The sequence below is a fragment of the Pteronotus mesoamericanus genome, unplaced genomic scaffold (genome assembly GCF_021234165.1).
Source record: "Pteronotus mesoamericanus isolate MK-2021 breed Mesoamerican mustached bat unplaced genomic scaffold, CSHL_Meso_final contig_73, whole genome shotgun sequence".
In the NCBI taxonomy this organism is placed as follows: Eukaryota; Metazoa; Chordata; class Mammalia; order Chiroptera; family Mormoopidae; genus Pteronotus; species Pteronotus mesoamericanus.
Window position 1 is genome coordinate 30493807 of NW_026555245.1, and position 21294 is coordinate 30515100.

Sequence of the window (21294 nt, forward strand, 5' to 3'; positions counted from 1 at the left end):
TTACTGCAGCTTTTTAATAAGTCTTGAAATCAGGTCATGTGAGTCTTCCAACTTCATTTTCTGTAAGTGTTTTGAACTCCTTTTTTCCTAAATCTGCAAGAAGGCATAGCAATTTGCTTTCTGAAGTAAGAGAGTCAGTCATCACAAATGCTAATGTTTTAAAAGAACCTCTCGCTGAAGGCTTTTCTCTGAAGAATGATTAATACCCTAGGCTTTGATCTATGAGTACACAAATTAAAAGTATTATTTTCGTTATTCTTAAAAGTGCATTAATATTATATATTGGCATATAGCTTATATTATTTATGAACATATTTGAATTTTCATAAAATATAATTGAATACACAGCAGCAATTCAATTGGATTTTATATTTGTAAACTGCTACTGTAATGTATATTACAGGGCTTGTAAGTTTTGTTTTAGGAAGTTTTGTTATGCTGAATTATATATTTCTATTTCCTCCCAAAAGCTATAATGCAAATAACAATATTTTAATTTGATAGTACTTAATGCATTTTCAAAAATTATGTTGATAAGGTCATGAGGGGGAAAATCCACAGTTTTTGCATAGGGTTGTGTGTTATGGAGGATGTTTGGTGTCAGATGAACATAGCCCTTAATAGAGACCATCTGCTGGAAAACAAATGACTTATCTACAGAGCCGTGTGTTTAATGTTTGGTATTGTAAAGAAGTGGTTAGTGAGGGACAGCTAGTTAAATAAAAAACCATTTTTGGATTTGAATTGCTTTTATCTGAAAAAATGTAGTCATGTTATTTATAAGATGTTTTAATGTGTAAGCTTTAAAACAATTAGTGGAATTGCTATCAGATAAGTGAAACTTGTAGAACAGAAAGTTTGGTTCTAGCATCACAGCATATTTGTAGCGTTAAGCAAAATGTGCTAGCCATATGGTTGGGTACTTCTTGAATTTAAATACTTTTGGAGCCATCATGTAAATATAATCTCAAGCACCTATGCCTGCTGAAGCATCTGGGCTTAGTGCCACGTTACATTCCACTTACTGAGTCTGCATTTGCAGTCTTAGTATATGTGTGCTTATTTCCTTTTTACTTGAAAAGGATGAAATTATTGGAACAAAAACTTCCTTTCTAGAAATAAAGATTTTTCACTATCAGTTTAAGTATAATTAAGCCTTGATGCAATGTTTATTGTACACATTTTAGGTTTGACATTTTTGTAAAATCAAGTGAGTTGAGAATGGAGAACAAAAACCAAAGAAATTCAGACACATCATATACTATATTGCATTTTATTCCTCTGATATCATGGTATTAAGTATACTTTTGGCAAGAAATCTGGGTAGTCATAAAACTGTTATTAGATGTTGAAACTTTTAATTGAATTCCAAAACTATTCAGGGATAAAGTACAGCTTGTTTATATTGTTGGAGATGGTAGGTATACAATAATTCACAGGGAGTTAGACATAATCCTGGACACACAATGTTTTGATGGACTGTGAGTTGGTTGGAGTGGGCAACTATAATGAAGTATTGGTAAGTCCTTTGAGACTTACAAATATTCAAATAATTGCTTTAGAAATTTTTTAAATAATGTTATTTGGTCAATTTGCATAATGTTTGATAGATTCTTTTTAATGCTTTTGCATACCGTACATGCCTCTTCATAGTGGAGCTGCGCATCATTAAGCATCATTTCTATTTTGCAGATGTGGAAACTAAGGTTCAGAGAACTGATACCACTTGTTTGAATAGCGAGGAAATTCTAGGGACAAGATTAGAATGGTGATAACAGATGTAAAATGTTTAGCACCTTGGTTGGCATTTAGAAATTGTAAAGTGAACATAATGTGCTCTTTATTACATTATCTTCATCCTTAAAGTTCAGTCTTTTTTGCATTATACAACACTTTTTAAAAAGAAATATATGCTATTTTTCTATATAAAGTAATATCTGAAAATAGGTGTAAAAGTGACAATTCAGTTTCATATTTCTTGCATTTACATTTCTGAGTGATTCTGGATTAATTAATAATTAAACATGATAATGTATGAAAAAGCTAACCAGTGCCACGTTGTCAGCAATTCATAAATGGTAATTTCTTTATCTCTTATTTCTCTCAGACTTTTTTTCTGATACTGAATTTTTAGTACTCTGTTGCAAAATTACTACTATGGGAAAGAATATCAAACTGACTTTTATATATTGTAGTTAATATACATGTTATATAACACATATATAGGACACTGTGTTTCATGCTCTGGTACTAAGAGGTATAATACTTAGTTTTCCCCCCCAAAATATCAAATTTAATTGTGGAGGTATTAAATAAACATGAAACATTAAATGATATAAGGTTCATCATAAGGCTGTGTGTGGTTAATTGCTAAAAGACTGCTATAAACTTAGAAGAGGAGGTGGTTGAAGCTTGAAGGCTTCAGAAGAGCCTGGAGCGAACTTGGGATCAGAAAACCCAGAAGAAAGGGAGACAGGAGACAGATCAGAATTTAGAGGTAATACTTACTTTGCAACAGTCTGAGGTAGTATCTTTTAACAATCAGCAAATCAAGCATCTTGCCTGTGTTGACACATTTATTTTCAGTCTAATGATAAGGAGAACTCTGTTCTTTTGAGGGCTTGGCTTTAAAAAGAGCATTTTATAATTTGTTTTGCCTTAGAAACAAAAGAGTAAACGCAGGAGTACATATTATTTTTGACATGCTAATTTACAAAATGAAAATAGTATTTTCAAGTTAATAATCATTATGGGTTTATGGGGATGTGTGTATGTGTGTGTGTGTGTGTGTGTGTGTGTATCAGATTATGGAATTAGTAGGTCATATATTAGTCTATAGGAACTTTTTGAGGAACTGCCAAACTAGTTTCAAAAGCTGCTGACACCATTTTACATTCCCACCAGCAATGTATGAGGGTTCCAATTTCCCTACAACACAGGCTTTGTTTTTAACAGAGAAACATTTCCATCATAGGAAAAGCAGGTGAATTTATGTTTATTATATTTTAAAATATTTTTATTGTATAGAAAGACAAGACATATAACTTATGAGAATAAGACATTTTAAACGAGGTTCTTTCATGTCTATGTGTCACTGAATGTCCAGTTTGTAATTTGTCTTTTTGCCAACATAAAGAATAGAAACTCAGCAAGCAAAACTGATAAAGAATTTTACTCCCTAGGGAGTGTCTAATTTCTGGCTCAAAGACTCAAAGTTCATGGAGCGCTGTAAGCCAGTAAGGCATCCCTCAAAACTTGTGTGTTTCAGGAAGTGAGTGTGTGATTCATTAAGGAAGAAAGCTGTCCTCTCCCTGCATTTTGAGTACACTTGGAATTTGTCAGAGAGTAAAGGAAAACTTGAGAAATTATATAGTATTTTTGATGTAAGAGGGAAATGTGTGTAAAAGGTGTCTATTCTATATATTTAGTTTTTAAAAAATATTGCAAGGTAAGACTTTTTTGGGGGGGTGGGAGAAATTTGGGAATATTATTTTTGAAATTAAATCCACTAAGGAGGATTTCAGTACTAGGAATGTTTTTGTCCCATTTGAAGGTGATGTTCCTTATATTTGCTTCAAAAATATTGGCCTTTAATCTCCTTGGGTAAAGAACACAGGATTTTTTTTAAAAGGAAAATTTGCTCTTATAGCTGTTGCTAGCCTTGCCATCAAACAGGCTTTGTTCTTCAAGAACAGTAAATAATGCAGTACCTCTGAAGGTCCCTGTGGACTATCAGAATTAATTTACAACAGAATTCTGACATGTTGATAAATTTCAAATTATATTTAGAAACTATATCTTTTTAAATTATATTTTTCTTCTTATGTTTGTAAAAATTTTTTTATTCATTGGGCATTTATTCAGTGTCTTTAATGGGCAAAACCCTGTGCTAAGCACCAAGGAACATTTTGTACAGGATTATTTAATTTGCTCAATATTTATTAAATACCTACAGGGTATAGAGCACTGTAGTAAGTAATTCCTGGCCTCTAGGAACTAGCACTCTATTGTATTTGAGGGAGAGTAGATATACACACAAGATATAAGTAAGTAGCAGTGTAGGAATTAAATGCTTGGATGGTTTAATTAAGTTTCGAGATGGTCAAAGTCAGAATGTGAGTGAGAATGATAGTAAAAGGTGTAATGGAATAGATAGACCCTGAAATAGCTTCTGAATATTGTAAGAATTTGAATTATGTGAGGGGAGTGGAAAGGAAAATGACCTGGGATGCTAGAGAATGTGGTTAAATTGTGAAAGGTGGTGTGAGGTTCATGTCTGGAAAATAAAGGAGCAGATCCTTGTCTCCTTTTCCACGTTGAGAATCATGAGAGAAGGTGAAACCTTTACAGAAGGCACGTGGTGATGTCATAACTTGAGTGGGGAACTTTGGTTCAGTAAAGAAAAAGAGGTAAAGCAATAGGACTGGACTGACAGAATCTGATGTAGCATTGAAAAGGGCACAAATGGCTAGTGGTGATGACAGCTGGCACTAGAGTGGAAGCAGAGGAGATGGATCGGGATGGACGTTGTGTTTGCTGATGGCTTTGATTTGGGAATGCAGAGGATAGGGCGAACGAAGGAGGAATTAAGATTGACTATAATGTTTTTGACTCGAATAATTCAGTAGATATTGGTACCATTTACTGATATAAAGAGGAGTATTATGAACACTTTCAGAGGGAAAATCAGTAGTACCGGAATGGATAACTCTAGCTTGAGGTGCCTATGAGCTTTCTAGCTTGAGAAGGCCACTGGACAGGCATTTCTGTGATTCTGGATTTTAGTGGAAATGCCGGGGATGCAGAAATGAACAAAACTGTCATAACATTTTGTCAGTAAGAACTTGAAAAATTTAATTATTTTTAAATCTTTAATTCAAATATCCTACTTTGCTAATCCCAGTTATCCAATTGATATTGGCCTGGTTGATTTTTTAAAATAACCATTGATACTTGGTATTTTGATTATCATTACTTAAACCAAGAATGATTTAAGACAACAGATGGTTATTAAACAATTAAATGGTCTTTAGAGATTGTTTATTTTTATTTATCAATAGATTTCACAGGTATTCTTTATCTTATTTTTATTCTTTCAGCAATTATAAATGGCATCTCTTCCTTACTCTAGAAGTTATACACTCTTCCTCTCATGATCTCATGAAATTATCCATAGTGGTAGTAGTTAATATTAATCAGCACTTTTAAAGATATAATTAGTAAAAGTGATCAAAATTTGGGGGCCATAACATAAAGATCTTCAAAAATTGCTTTATTTCATTGCCACTACTTCTACAAGGTAATCTAAAATGAAAACTGGCTGTGTGTGTAAAACTGGCAGTTTTATTTTTTAAAAAAATTGCAGCATGTTCCTCTTTTTCTCTATATAGAGAGAAGTGGGGTATTTTTGGTATTTTAGATTTTTATTTATTTCTATATCTTCACCCAAAGATATGTTTATTGCTTTTAGAGAGAAAGGGTGGGGGGGGGGGAGAGAGAGAGAGAGAGAAAGAAAGAAAGAAACATGGATTGGTTGCCTCCTGTAGTCGCCCTTACTGGGGATCAAACCTGCAACTTAGGCATGTGCCCTGACCAGGGTTTGAACCTGAAACCTTTTTTGTGTATGGGGAGGATGCTCCAGTCAACTGAGCCACCCAGCCAGGGCTCTAGCTGTGTTTTAATTAACCCTGTCATCCTCATCCCAGGACTGTCCATTTCTGGCTGCCCAGATAAAAATGCTTTTAGCTTTAACCTGCTGGTTTGTGGAACTAGAAGTACACAGTAGAGGAGTTTGTAATCTGTGATGCACTAAAATTAATCAGTCTTTTCCACAATGGGCTGTCCTTGAACCATCCACTTGATTTTGACCGATGATGTTGAATATTATTTTGAAATATTTAAAATATCATGACAAAATACCTTTTTACCATTTTTTTTCATTCAACAAAGTAATTTTTGTTGAAAAAACACTTCTGCCTAAAACTTTGAGATCTCTGAATATGTAAATAGGCAGCCACCAGGAACCTGATTAGATTCAGTTTTATTTTTATTATGTAGCTATGACTGGTGTGCCTCTTTTACCGTAGATTTTTTTTTCCTATAATTTTCCTTTTTTTCCCTCTAATTGAACTGATGGAATTGATTTTGGAGAGACTGTGGCACTGACCTTTGTAATTCCCGTTTGCTCCCCTCATTTCATCCCCCTCCCTGCAACTCTGGCAGTCTCCCTTGGCGGCCTTTATATTTTGGATTCTCCCATCCATTTGCTGAAGCGTAAAGAATGTGCCAGGATTTTATGGCTTCTCATAGCTTTTTGGATAAAGTTTAATTTCCTTAGCTTAATTATCTGTTCTCAGCCTACTTCTTAAATTTTCCTCTCTCTCTTTTCTTTAGACATAACTGAGTTATTTGCAGGTCCTTTTAACATATTTTCCTGTTTTCTGGCTCTTTTTTATATGCTAGTCTTCCTGCTTTCTCCAGTTAAATTTCAAGCATCAGTTTTCCCTTTTCTTAAAAGTCTCCTCTCTTAAAAGGGTGTCTCACATCAGCTTCCAAGCAGTTCACCTGACTAGTATGTCTGAGTTTCTTGTTTTTTCAACCGCTCCTAGTGGGACACCACTTCCTTTACCAGTCTTTGTATGGAGCTCTGGGGCACGGTTCCAGTGACCGAATACTGCTACCACAGCAGTGGCCACCTGGGTGATGTGGTTAGGGCAAGCCACAATTTCTTTATTTCTCACAGTAATGGCCCGATCAGACTTTCAAGAAGAGTTAGAGTAAATCGAGGGAATTATAGTACAGAAACACTTAAAACAGTGTCTAAAATACAATTTCTTTTTCCTGCCCAAGAGAAAGAATCGAAGAAGTCTAATCCTTCAGAGAGTGGCCTCTTGTATACTTCCTTTACTCCTGCACTCAGGACCGCACCCCAGAGAGTACATGCATCCCCTGTACACCTTTGGGGACCTCTTGTCCAGCCATAGGAATTACTTTCCTCAGCAGTGTATTTAACAAGTTTAAATTCTTTTGACTACTGCCTATCAACATTGTCCATAATAGGCTTTGATACCAAATCTTGCAGAATAGTCAAGATTTTGTATGATTTTAGCCAAGTCTTATCACTTTCAGGTCTTGCTGCTAATGTAAATTTTAGAAATTCCTTTGATTCTTTTAGTTGTTCACGGGGAACACTTGAATCAGACGCACACTTGCTATAAACCTCTCCTAAAGATCAATACCAAATTTTAGACAGAGTGCAGTCTGAACCAATAATACAAAGAGACATATTTTCCTAATGACTGCATATAATGAAGATAGCACTTCACTTTATCATACATAACCAGAGTATGATTTTTCGGTCTCTGATTGACCCCCTTATTCAAAATGAACCCCCTTGGCCTGCTTTTTTAAAAAAAGAGATACCTGGTCAAGTCTTGGCAGCTCACCTGGCTAATTAAAGGTCCAAATGAAACCGTTAAAGCACCATTGATTTCTAAAGATTAGGTTAAATTATTATAGTGTAGCTATGGCTCCTACTTGTCCTTTACCATAACCCTCCAAAAGCCTGGTAACAACATTTTGTATAAACTCCCTTTTGTGTACCTCAGGCAATCTGGCATAGCTCTATCATTATACCACAATAATTGATTTACTTGTCTGTTTTCCTGGCACATGGAATTTAGTGAGTAATCAATAAATGTTTTTTGAGTGATAAATGAATCTGTGAAGGAAACTGGGATCTGTTAATGTTCTAAAATTTATTCTACATCAGCAATTCCTTAATGATTGGTCATTAGATTTCATAGAGAGCTAGTTTACTTTCTAGTGATTAAAATAAGGTCTCTGCAGTTAAAATTTCTTTGTGTTTCAAATTAAGTTTTAGGATATAAGTGCCTTGATTAGGAAAAAAGAATCAGATTGTTGCTGAGGCCCCACTTACAATTAGTATTTCCTCCCCCCACTGGAGCTGTACTTTGTACAGCCTTCTGTCTTGGGAGGGTAAGAAAGGAATTGAAATATGAGTATGTTTTGAGAGTCAGTTCCTTCTCAACTAGTAAATGGCAGAGAGTCAAGTGCTATTTGTTGTATCGCTGATTTAACCCTTTGCTTATTTTAGCAAAAGTAAGGTCTCCTTTTATATAGGAAAGCCTCTATTGGTGGTGTAATTTCTGTTTAAAAGCAGAAAATAAAAGTTAATGAAAAATGGAAGAAGAGAAATTATGAGAAATGTAAGAGATTTTCTTTCTAAGTATGTGTATTTTTTCATTAATGTACAGGAAATTTATGAAGTACTTTTAAATTTATGTATTCTACTTTATATAAAGCTACTATGTAAGAGGATTTAAAAATTACCATGCACATTTGCCCTGGCTGGTGTGACTCAGTGGACTGGGCACTGGACTGCAAAGCAGAAGGTCACCAGTTTGGCTCCGATGTGCCTGGGTTGGAGGCCAGGCCCCTGGTTGGGGGCGTGCAAGAGGCAACCAATCGATTGACGTGTCTTGCACTGATGTTTCTCTCCCTTTCTGTCTCCCTCCCTTCCCCTCTCTAGAAGTAAATATGTTGAATCTTAAAAAGAAAAAATTACTGTGCATATTCAGATCTAAGCTGTTTGGTCCACTGTTGCTCTATCATAATATGTATTTGTTGGATATTTTAGAACATGGGTCTTTTGAAGAAGTAGTTGTCAGCAAATGTTTTTCTTTCTATAAAAAGGAATTAATAATACACCTGTTTATTTCATATTATGACTTCTCTCCTTATAGAAATTTCAAGAAATTGCTGAAAAAAATATGGAAAAATTGAACCATATTGAGAAGTCACATGAACAATTGGTTCTTGAAAATTCACGCATCAAGAATGTGTTATCACAGACTCAAAAGGAGCAAACATCCTTGCTGGCAGCCTGTGCCTTGATGGCTGGTGCCTTATATCCTCTGTATAGCCGATCATGTGCCTTATCTACACAGAGAGATTTTCTCCAGGAGCAGGTCAACACCTTTGAGTTGTTCGAATTGGAAGTTAGAACTCTAGCCCAGGCTTTGTCAACGGTAGAGGAAAAGAAGCAAGAGGAAGCCAAGATGAAGAAAAAACCATTCAAAGGATTGATACATGTATTCCGGAAAGGCGTCATTGCAGTTTTGGCAGCACACAGACTCAAGGTTTTGGGCCAATCATGTGCTTCTCTTTTTACCTGGATGGAAAGTTTCAAAGAAGGCATAGGCATGTTAGTGTGTACAGGAGAGCCCAAAGACAAGCATAAATTTCCAAGTAAGATAATTTGTGCTTTTTAAAATCTAAGTTGAATGTAAGTGACATACAATGGGACTATTTCACTTTCACCCTCATGCAAAAACTTAACATTCATTTAAAATGTTGTTGTGTATATTTATGTATAAACTAGGTTTTGATTTTTTGTTATAAACTTTAAATTATAAAGTAGCAAATATGTATAATTTCAACTTTGTCTAGCTTTATCAGATTTGCATGCTCTTTTCACAGTAGTTTATATAGTTTTTCAGTTAAGTCCATCCAGACTCTGCCCTATTTAAAATTAATTAGCAGTATAATTTATGTTCACTTTCTATGAATCAGTATAAAATAATCAGAGTTAAAAATCTAATGAAGAACTCAATGAAAATGAGACTAATATAAATTTTCCAGCTTATATTTTTTGAATATTTGACTATTCCGAGGAAACAATGATTTCAGTTTTAACTTTTGAAAAGCAAGTAATGTAAGTAGAACTAAAGAAAATTTCTTTCTCTTTTTTTGATGTCAGTTAATAGTCATATATAAATAAGTAAAGTCAATCAAATCTAATATTTCTTGTTAGACTTTTCTGCACTAGGCAAAGTTCTGTCTACCAGTTTTGATATATTTCTTAAATAGCTAAACATGGCTATGAATTTTTAACATAGATTTTAATAAATTTTTGTAGCATTGCATAATGGATTTTTTCTATTTTTGCAGAACATCAAAAGGAACAGTTACGTTGTCTGCAAGCTCTCAGCTGGCTCACCAGTTCTGACCTTCTTGCTGCAATAATCACTTCTATGGCTGAGTTACAGGAAGTCATTAGTAAAACAGGTATGGTTCCCTCTTTCATGTCCTCTCAAAATACATTTACAAGCAAATGTTTACACATGCTTAATGGTACAAATTCTTATAAACAATCTAGGAAGAAAATATATTTGTTCTCATCTTTTATTCAGGTAAGGGACATTGTTAAATCTGTGTTTAATGATGTAGGCAATTAGTGTCAATTTTGATGAGCAATTTTGTCTTTATTTATGGAAAAATTAAATGACATTTTTAGGTGAATGTAGCCACCTCATTTTTCTTCCTTTGTGATCTGATTTTCCTTCTCATCATTAGATTTTTTGTTTTTTGTTTTTTTTGGTAAATTATATTGGTAATGTTCTTTCACATGTTTTAGCCTTTCTTCATTTCTCTTTCTACCTGTAAATTTTAGAAGTTCGAGTAATAAATGAACAGCAGAAAATTTTCCTTTCTCACTTGGTGATATTTTTATTTTTTCTAATTAATTTTAAATGGTGTTAATATGAATAGTCTGTTTCTTTCTACCATGTATGGAACCACCTATAACCTGTAATTTCCAAAGTTCTAAAGTTCAAATTTATTTTGTTGTGACTGAGATTACATGATATATTTGTGTGAAAAGTTTAATGAAAATTAATTTCTCTATGCTAGAAGAATAACATATAGTTACCTATTGGTTAAGCTATGTCATTGGACTAATTATTGTCATTTCAGCCATCTTTAAAAAATTTTTTTTTTAAAGATTTTATTTATTTTTAGAGCGGGGGAAGGGAGGGAGAGAGGGGAGCAGAGGGAGAAAGGGAAGGATAGAAACATCAGTATGTGTTTGCCTCTCATGCACCCCCTACTGGGGATCTGGCCCGCAACCCAGGCCTGTGCCCTGACTGGAAATTAAACCTGTGACCCTTTGGTCTGCAGGCCGGCACTCAATCCATTGAGCCACACCAGACGGGGCATCATTTCAGATATCTTAATAGTGCAAATAGTATAATGAAGTTATTACTTGCCTAGTTAATTAAATGTTGTAAGCATTAATGAAATAATAATTTAGGATGTAATTTTATTGTTTAGACACTCTTCTGTAAATACAGATCATTTATTGTGATTTCAAATATCTAAACCTAAACCTAGGCTCTTATAGAAGGAAATTTATGATTCAGAGGTTATTTGTAGATAGTAGTAATTTATGTTGGTAAGCAATATACATATTTAATGTATTGGCAAAACCTAAGTATATTAGTTTTAGAGTCTTAAGTAAAAGTCTAAATAAATTTATTTTAAGAAGGTTGGTGTCATTGCTTCACAGCAAAACTAATATTCTTAAAAAAAGTAATAGAAGTTTTTAGGTTTATTTTAATAAACAGATGATTTGTGTTACTCATATTCTTTGTAGGTATGTGGACACATAAAAGTAGATTGTTTTTTTAGGCTTTAATCTTGTTTTCAATTATTTTATATTATTACTTTATTTAACACATTTTTTCCTTATTACTGTGCTGTATTTACTTTAGGAGATAAAAGAAATATATGGGACCCAATCTGGCCCTCTAGAAAATATGCTGAGCAGTTATAGAAGAAGAATGACAATTCATGAACAATGTTAGGCAAAATGTAATGAAGGATTAGATGGGGCAATACAGGCTTTAAATGTAAAAATCCATAAAAGTGCGGTGCAGTGTGGGCATTTGAGTATTGGGAAGGCTGTGGGTGAAACTAGTAATTTAATTGGGTCTGGAATGATAGTAAGTTAGAGAGGAGAGGTGGGTTTTAGAAGAAGTGCATAGTGTAAGCAGAGAAGCAGAAGTGGGAATGAGATAGAATGGAAGAAGGGACATTAAAGAGACAAGAATGGAAATTCATGCCTAACAGGCCTGGCTTATTGATGGTGGTTACTGAAATGTATTTTCTAATAACCATATTGAGGAATTGTGGGAGAAAAGTTGGACCATTGGCAAGGGATCAGATTGTAGAGGTTTTATAAAAGTAGGCAGTGATTCCCCACCCTGAGTATATATTCCAAAAGTGGCCCCCATGCAACATTTTTAAGTTAAAATATTGACACAATGTTATTGACACCCTGATAAAAATATATGTAGGTAAGACTTACCAAGTAGAAGATAGGCCAAGAGTAGCGTCATTAAGTGCCTGCCCATCTGCAGGAACAGTGCTGCCTTTGATGTTAGAACCTGGTTGTGCCTCTAATAGCCTGAGGAAATAGCAAGTTCAGGGAGACTTATTTTTAGGGAAGGCTTTAAATGCTTGTTGGCTAAAGAACACTACTTAGAGTGGAGAAAGTAATTGCTGCTTAAAGGGGAAGAATAATTGATGTATCAAAGTCCTGAAGCATATGAAAGAGAGATGGTCTGGACAGGTAGATAATTGACTATTATTGGACTAGTAAAAAGTGATCAGTGTGGACCTTCTGCAGAGATGACTTAACTATTTGGGCTTATTCTTTCAAAACATGATGAGAGATTAATACATTATCCTTCTCAGGTTACACTTTCATTTTTAAGTGTTTTCTAGTAGTAGAAATTTCAGATATATTAGCAGAAAAGATGGAAAAATATCTTCCAACAGGTAAAGTATATCAGAGGTTTTCAACAGATAATAATGAGGGTAATAAATATAAAACTATAACAGCTTATATAGTCATCATGAGTTTATAATTTAGGCGTTTGTTAAGTAGGTAAGCATTATTGTATAGTTGAAAGAGTATTAGCTTTGAACAAGGCAGATTTGATTTTATATCCAGCTTTGCTAGTAGTGGTGTGAAATTGGACAAGTTATTGAACTTTACTGGGATTCCCATTCTTTACCTATAAATGGAAATAAGTATCATCTTCCTAGTTGTTTTGAGGATTTAATGAGATAATACTCACTAAAATTTTGTACAGTACCTGGCATAGAGAAGGTGCTACAAAAAATTGCTCCCTAGCACCCATCTCACCGTGTAAGTAGTGTATAACCTTAGTGATAGACACACACTCACGTCTGTGTGTACACATTTTTAGATGACTAATTATTAATTTTCTGTTCTGAAATTGCCAGAGTTCTCTACAAGGGAGACAAGATAGTGTAGCGTTAACCTGGCTTTGAATATTGGCTCTGATACTACCTGTGTGACATGGCACGTTATTTAAAGTCACATAGAGTTATTTAGAGAATTAAATGGCTTAATTTGTAAAATGCTTAGTCTTTGTTTACTAACTTTTTAGACAAAATAATTGATTATTAATAAAATTTATTACATTAACTGAATAATAAAGAACATGCATAAAAATTTTGAGTGGATCAAATGGACATACCTTAGTTTATCTTATCTCATACAATTTAGATATCTCATACAGCTCTCTTTTTAAAACATGGTTTTGTTATAAATTAGCATGTAAAGATCAAGGAGAAATTTCCTCCTCTGAATATAATGAGGCAATTATGTTTGGTGGCATAAACATTTGCTTTGTTTGTAACTATTAGAAGATCCCACTTAAACTAGCTTAATGATGCAGGGTTTTTTCCTCCCAAGTAACAGGAAGCCTGGACGTAGGCAGAAATCCAAACTGTTTTTCTGCTCTGCCATCCTTAGCATCTTCATGTTTATGCCTCCTAGTTTTAAGCTGGCTACTCTATTTTCAGGCATCAGGGTTGTGTATTGGCAGGAAGGAAAGCGGAAGGACATAGTGTGAAGGTTTTCATGCATTGCTGGTAGGAATGAAAAATGATACAGCTGCTTTGGAAAAAGAGTCTGGCAATTCCTCAAAGAGTTAAACAGAGTTATCATATGAGCCAATAATTCTAGTCCTAGATGTATATCCAAGAGAAATGAAAATGTGTATCTGTACGAAAACTTGTATATGAATGTTCATTGCTGCATTATGCATAGTGGCCAAAAAGGGGAAATAAACCTAAATGTCAATCAAGTAAGGAATGGATAAATATCTAAATTATGAAGTATTATTGGGCCATGAAAAGTAATGAAGTACTGTTACATATTAAACATGGCTGAGCCTTGAACTTATTATGCTAAGTGAAAGAAGCTAGTCACAAAAGTCATATATTATTTGATTCCATTTACAGGCATACCTCACTTTATTATGCTTCACTTTTTTGTGCTTTGCATTTACTAAGTTTTTTACAGGTTGACAGTTTGTGGCAACCCTGCATTTTATAGCAGCATTTGCTCACTTTGTGTGTCTGTGCCACATTTTGGTAATTCTCTCAGTATTTCAAACTTTTTCATTATTATTATATTTGTTATGGTGATTTTTGATCAGTGATTTTTGATGTTACCATTGTAATTGTTTTGAGGCTCCACAAATGGCATCCATATAAGACGGTGAACTTAATGGCTAATAAACGCTGTGAGTGCTCTGACTGCTCCACTGACCAGCCATTCCCTCCCTTCTCCTCGAGCTTCCCTGTTCCTTGAGACATAACAATATTGACATCAGGCCCGTTAATAATCCTTCAGTGGCCTCCAAGTGTTCAAGTGAAAGGGAGAGTTGCATGTTTCTCTAAATCAAAAGCTAGAAATGATTAAGCTTAGTGAGGAAGGTATGACAAAAGCCGAGATAGCCTGAAATCTAGGCCTCTTGCATCAAACAGCCAAGTTGTAAATGCAAAGGAAAGTTTCTGTAGGAAATGAAAAGTGCTACTTCAGTGAACACATCAATGATAAGAAAGTGAAACCAGCCTCATTGCTGACAAGAAAATATTTAGTGGTCTGGATAGATGATCAAATCAGCCACAATGTTCCCTTAAGCCAAAACCTAGTCCAGAGCAAGCCCCAGCTCTCTTTAATTCTAGGAAGGCTGAGAGAGGTGAGCAAGCTGCAGAAGGAATATTTGAAGCTAGCAGAGATTGGTTTGCGAGGTTTAAGGAAGGAAGTTGCCTCCCTAATATAAAATTGCAAGGTGAATCAGCGGGTGCTGATGCAGAAACTGCAGCAAGCTATCCAGATGTCAGAAAGGTAATGAATGTGGCTACACTAAACAACACATTTCCAGTGTAGATGGAAGAGCCTTATATTGCCAGAAGATGCTGTCTAGGACTTTCATGGCCAGAGGGAAGTCAGTGCTGGTCGTCAAGGGTTCAAAGGGCAAGCTGAATCTCTTGTTAGTGACTGATGCAGCTGGTGACTTTAAGTTGAAGCCAGTGGTCATTTACCATTCTGAAAATCCTAGGGCCCTTACGAATTATGCTAAATCTACTCTGCCTGTGCTCTGTAAATAGAACAACAAAGCTTTGATGACAGCACATCTGTTTACAACATGGTTTATTGAATATTTTAAGCCCACTGTTGAGACTTACTGCTCAGAAAAAAAGATTTTTTCCAAAATATTACTTCTTATTGACAATGCAGCTGGTCACCCAAGAGCTCTGATGGAGATATACAATGAAATTAATGTTGTTTTCATGCCTGCTAAAGCAACATCCATTCTGCAGCTCTTGATTCAAGTAGTAATTTTGACTTTAAAATCTTATAATTCAAGAAACACATTTTGTAATCTATAGATGTCATAGCTAGTGATTCCTCTGATGGATCTAGGCAAAGTAAATTGAAAACCCCCTGGAAAGCATTTACCATTCTAGATGCCATTAAGAATATTTGTGACTCATAGGAAGAGGTCAAATATCAGCATTAACAGGAGTTTGGAAGCAGTTTATTCCAACTCTCATGGAGGACTTTGAGGGATTCAAGATTTCAAGTGAGGAGGTAATTGTGGATGTGGTAGAAATAGCAAGAGAAGTAGAATTAGAAGTGGGGCCTGAATATGTGACTGAATAGCTGCAGTCTCATGGTAAAATTTCAGCAATGAGGAGCTACTTATTATAGATGGGGAAAGAAAGTGGTTACTTGAGACGGATTCTACTCCTGGTGAAGATGCCATGAAGATTGTTGAAATGACAACAAAGGACTTACAATATTACCTAAATTTAGTTCATAAAGCTAAGGCAGGGTTTGAGAGGATTGACTCCAATTTTGCAAGGCCTGCTGTGGGTACAATGCTGCCAAAGAGCATCACATGCTACAGAGAATCAATCCATGCAGCACACTGTATTGCTGCCTTATTTTAAAAAATTGTACAGCTACCTGGACCTTCAGCAACCACCACCCTGATCAGTCAGCAGCCATGAAGGCAAGACCCTTCACCAGCAAAAAGATTATGCCTCACTGAAGACTCAGAGGATGGTTAGCATTTTTAGCAATAAAGTATTTTAAAATTAAACTATGTACATTGTTTTTCTGTACATAATTCTTTTGTACATTTGACCAACTATGGTATAGTATAAACATAACTTTTGTATGTACTAGAATACAAAAAAATTTGTGTGACTCACTTTATTGTGATTTTTGCTTTATTGTGGTGGTCTGGCACCTAACCAACAATATCTCCAGGGTATACCTGTATTTGAAATGCCCAATTAGGCAAATCGAGAGACAGAAAGTTGATTGTGGTTGCCTAATGCCAGGTCGGTTGTTGGGGGTCATGGGAAATAACTGCTAATGGATATGGTGTTTCTTTTTGGGGGTGACTAAAATGTCATAAAATTATTTGTGATGATGATTACACAGTTCTGTGAATATATTAAAAACCATTGATTTGTGTATTTTAAATGGGTGAGTGGTATTGTGTGTGAATTATATTTCAAGAAGGCTGTTAAACATGTGAAAATATGGCTGCTGAATATTTCCCTTTATATCAGCAAGACAGAGCTTTCCTAAAAGCCCCCAGGTAAGTTTCTGCTGCTGTTTCAGTGGCCTGAACTGGATTGCATGGTTATCCCTAGCTGGCTGGATGGAAGTTGGCAAAAGAAAAGGGAGGGTTTGTGGATGGGATAGATCAGCCAATCAACAATGTCAGCATTAGAGAGGGTTCAGATTTTAAAAAGTGAATTATCTCAGTGCCTGCTACCTCAGTTATAAAAGAAAATTGGTCAATTCGGAAAACTTGGGGGGAAAAAAATAAGACAGCGGCAATAACAAAAATAGTTTCCCATCATACAGGAATAGTTACTGTTAATATTTTTGTGTATGTCTTTTCAATCTATTCTATCCCTTTATCTCTTTCTTTCTACCCACCCTGTCCACCTCCCTCTCATCCATCCTGCCACCCACCCATCCATCCACTAACAGACTAACAAATATTATAAATATCATAGACTATTTAATATTTTATATTTTCATTTAAAAGTTATTTTGAACTAACCTTTAAACTTATAGAAAAGTTCCAATTACACTCCCGAGAACTCTTTTTATTTTTTTTGATGAATGATATGAAAGCAAGTTGCTGACATGATTCCCCATTACTTCCTTATATTTTAGTGTGCATTTCAAAGATGTTCTTGTAAGCAACCAGAGTGCAATGATCAATATCAGGAGACCAGCACTGATACACAACTACTGTTCAGACCCCATTCTATTTTCCTTAGTTGTCCCAACCATGTCTTTTATAGTATAAGCATCTGGTTTACAATTGTGTTGCATTTAGTTTGTGTTGTTTGGTCTTCCGCTGCATGGAAGAGTTCCTTGTTTTTTCCATGACCATCATGATCTTGAAGATTATAGACCATTTATTTGTAGAAGAACCCTCAATTTTGATTTGTTTCCTCATCACGAGGATAAGCTTATGCGTTTTTGGCATGACTGTCACAGAAGTGATGCTGTGCTTTAATATACTATCATAGCTTTAGTTTAAAAGAAGTTGTGTTTTTTGAGGGTTTTCCCCATTTCTCTTAATATTCTTCTAGAGAATGATTTTTAATGTCTTGGTTATATGTATTAGCTACTCATTCCATGGTTTATTTGACCAGTTCACAGTAGGGTGTTTTTGTCATATCACAGGCATCGGGGATATCCGCTCAGCTTTGATTTGTAATTGATCCATGTCTCTCGAATTATCTAATGTTATGTGCAGTATCTTAATTCTTTCAATGAAGTGGGAAATTGAAATGGCAAAATCTTAGGAAAGTCTTTTTAGGAAATAATCGGAAAATTCTGAAGTGAAAAAAGGTATTTCTTAAAACTTGGTTTTTTTCTTTTCTTTCTCTCTGTCTTTTTCTTCTTAAAGAACTTGCTGAAAATTTAAACAATTTTACGTGTCAGAACTACCTATGGATGGCATCATTGGCACTTTTTTCTTTTTAGACCCAGGAAAACTGGTACATGTATGCCAATACCAAGGAGTTGTTTTTAATATTTTGAGTAGTAATTGTATTGTTTCTTGTATCATCTTTGTTCTAAAGTGAAAAAAAGTCAGTAAATTACTCTTAAAAACTAGGTGCTTATATTTTAAAGTTATGAATTATACACATACTATTAATTATCTGGGAGAGAAAATTTTAAAATTATGTAGGAGAGAAAATTAAACATGTTGTATATGTACTAGTGTGAAATAAGAATTTTGACTCTAGGTTTGAATATGGGTTACATTGCTTAATATATGTGTGGCACTAGGAAAATTACTTAATCCCCTTTCAGCTTCAATATCTTCATATGTAAAATCTGGCTAAGAAAAGTTCTTTCACCTCATAGGGTTATTAGGAATAAATGTAACCTGCTTAACCAAGTCCATTGAATATATAGTTGTCCAATAAATGTTTGTTGTTTTATCTCTTTTTTTGGTGTGTATTGATGTCTCACACTTTAAAGCAATACTGGGTAATACTGGTACTTTACTTTAAACCTTTTCATGAAACCAGAAGTTCAATAGTTTAGCTTAAGTTCACTGCTTAGAAAGTGCTAAAGGTGGTTGCCTCTGCTACCTTCTTAAACTTTAACCATGTATTTATAGACAGTGGGCAAGGACCCCAGTATCCATGTTGCCTCTGTAAATACTGGACAGGTGGCAACCTTCTTGCTTTCATTAAAGTGTTTGCCTACTTGAGATAAATTACCTTTTCCAGGTATCCAAATGGTGTGCCTGCAAGAGATCATTTACGTCAAACAGGGGAGAATGTTACTTCCACTGAAGGGCTGGGATATCAGTCATTATGGGAATGGACTAAAGAACCCTTTAAATATCTGAATATTTTCAAACGAGTGCTCCAGACTGAATTTCTCAAGATAGAAACAAATGTGCTGATTTGCTTTAAAGTATCTCTGAACGAATACAGAAGCATATGGATATGAGTAGAATGTTAATGTATTTCGTGACATATTTACACATTCATATTATAATTGAGTCTTAATTATCTAGAAGATAGATGACCCAAATATACATACTCCTGCTATTACTACTCAGAAGGTTTTTTTGTTGTATATACTTTGAGCTAACTTTCTAGAGGTCGTAGCAACCCTTTCAGGCAAAACTCAGAAATCTAGGCTGTATTCAGCATAACATTGAGGTTTCACTCCTAGGAAGTTCAGATAAAGATAAAGATATCTGGTAAAGATATTTTTATCAATAGGCAGTTATTTGTATGAATTTATAAGCTTCAAGACTTTAGTGAATCCTAACAAATAATACAATAAAAAGAGCTTTGCTACTTCCAGTGTGGTCTGTGGACCAGCAGCCTCAGCAACGGCTGGGAAAGTGTTAAGAATGCATAATCTCAGTCTCCCTTCCTGAGTGAATCAATCAGAATCTGCATTTTAACAAGACCCTCAGATGATTTATATGCACAGTAAAGTTTGAGAAGAAGTAACCTAGAGGATTTTGTTATTTACATACTTCACTCATAATGGAAATTGGAACAATGCAAGCTGACCAGGTATCATTACTGGTACTTAAGGTACTAGTGTCTATTTGAGGAGCCACATTAAAGTATTGATTTTTTTAAATTTTGTGATTTTCTTTTTTATTATTACTTTGGCAATTTTTCATATTTTTCACATTTTATTATGAGAATTTTCAAGCATATAGGAAAGTTAAAAAATTTTACAGTGAACCATATTTTGGTTTTTAAATTAAAATTTATTTGCCTGTCATACTTTTTAAGAACAATTTTTGCATGGAGAATTTATTATTGGAAGTGTTCATGACTATGTAAAATTCCAATGTCATGCCATAACATCAAATTTGAACCATGGATTCACAACCTTTTTCTTTTCTTTTTTTTTTTTATTTTTAATTAATTTATTTACTTTTTAAATACATTTGTCTCTGCCTTCCCCCCACCTCTTTCTCTTGCCCCCTCCCACCTTCCCTCCCTCAGCTCTTCCCCTTTGGTTTTGTCCATGAGTCCTTGCTATATGTTCCTTGACTTTCCCCTTCCCTTCCCTTTCCCTGCCCCCCTCCCCCTTCCCTCTTGTCTCTGTTGATTTCTTTTCCTTTCAGTGTTGCTGGTCATATTTTCCTTGCTTCTTTGCATTGTTGGTTAGGTTCCGCTTATAGGTGAGATCATATGGTATTTGTCTTTCGCCCCCTGGCTTATTTCGCTTAGCATGATGCTCTCCAGTTCCATCCATGCTGTCGCAAAGTTTAGTACTTCTTTTTTCTTTCTGCTGCGTAGTATTCCATTGTGTATATGTACCATAATTTTTTGATCCAGTCATCTACTGATGGGCATTTAGGTTGCTTCCAAGACTTGGCTATTGTCAATTGTGCTGCTATGAACATTGGGGTGCATAGGTTCTTTTGTATTGGCGTTTTGGTGTTCTCAGGACAACCTTTTTCTTTCTGATACAAAGTGTATTGAATGTGTTGACCTAAGCCAAAGATGAACTCACTGACTTAGGACAAAAAACTTACCACAGTAGGTTTTGAATTTAAAAGCCTTGGGGAATTCTGTATTTTAGAGAAGCCTACCTCAGCCTTATAAAGTGAACCATAGAAGCTTTCATTACATTTGCAGCAATATTATATTTGTGAATCAGGGTTTTCATAGCTTTTAAATAAAACGAAATAAAAAAACAATTTGAAGTCCATCATAAAATGTATGACGCCTTCTTGAAGAGCACTTCATAGTTCAATGTACTTAGTTTGGCTAAGTAACAATTTTTGCTGTGCTATGTCTTTTTTTTTGATTAACTTTAATTAGTATATATTGTAAATGTATTGTCTTACATTTACTACCTTAATAAAATTTTTGGTAACTACATTTCAATAAAATTTTCTTTCCCTGTAATCTTCCATATTTTGATTTATGTGTTTAAAAGTAGTATTCTGAGAAGTGAATCTGTAAGTTTTAGCAGACTGCCAAAGGAATCCACAGCACAGAAATGACCAAGAACCCCTGCTTTAGATAATCATTCCCCCAAATACCTTTTGTCTGAGGCAAGATAAGTTT

General features: G+C 34.8%; 1 protein-coding gene across 1 annotated transcript in view; it reads left to right on the plus strand.

Annotated features, from left to right (window-relative positions):
* Positions 1-21294, plus strand: part of CCDC171 (coiled-coil domain containing 171) — a 289149-nt gene that overhangs the window by 122015 nt on the left and 145840 nt on the right. Inside the window, exons 17-18 of the mRNA XM_054583183.1 lie at positions 8766-9270; positions 9973-10089. Of these exons, the coding sequence (XP_054439158.1) occupies positions 8766-9270; positions 9973-10089 (622 nt within the window). The remainder of the gene's footprint in view (positions 1-8765; positions 9271-9972; positions 10090-21294) is intronic.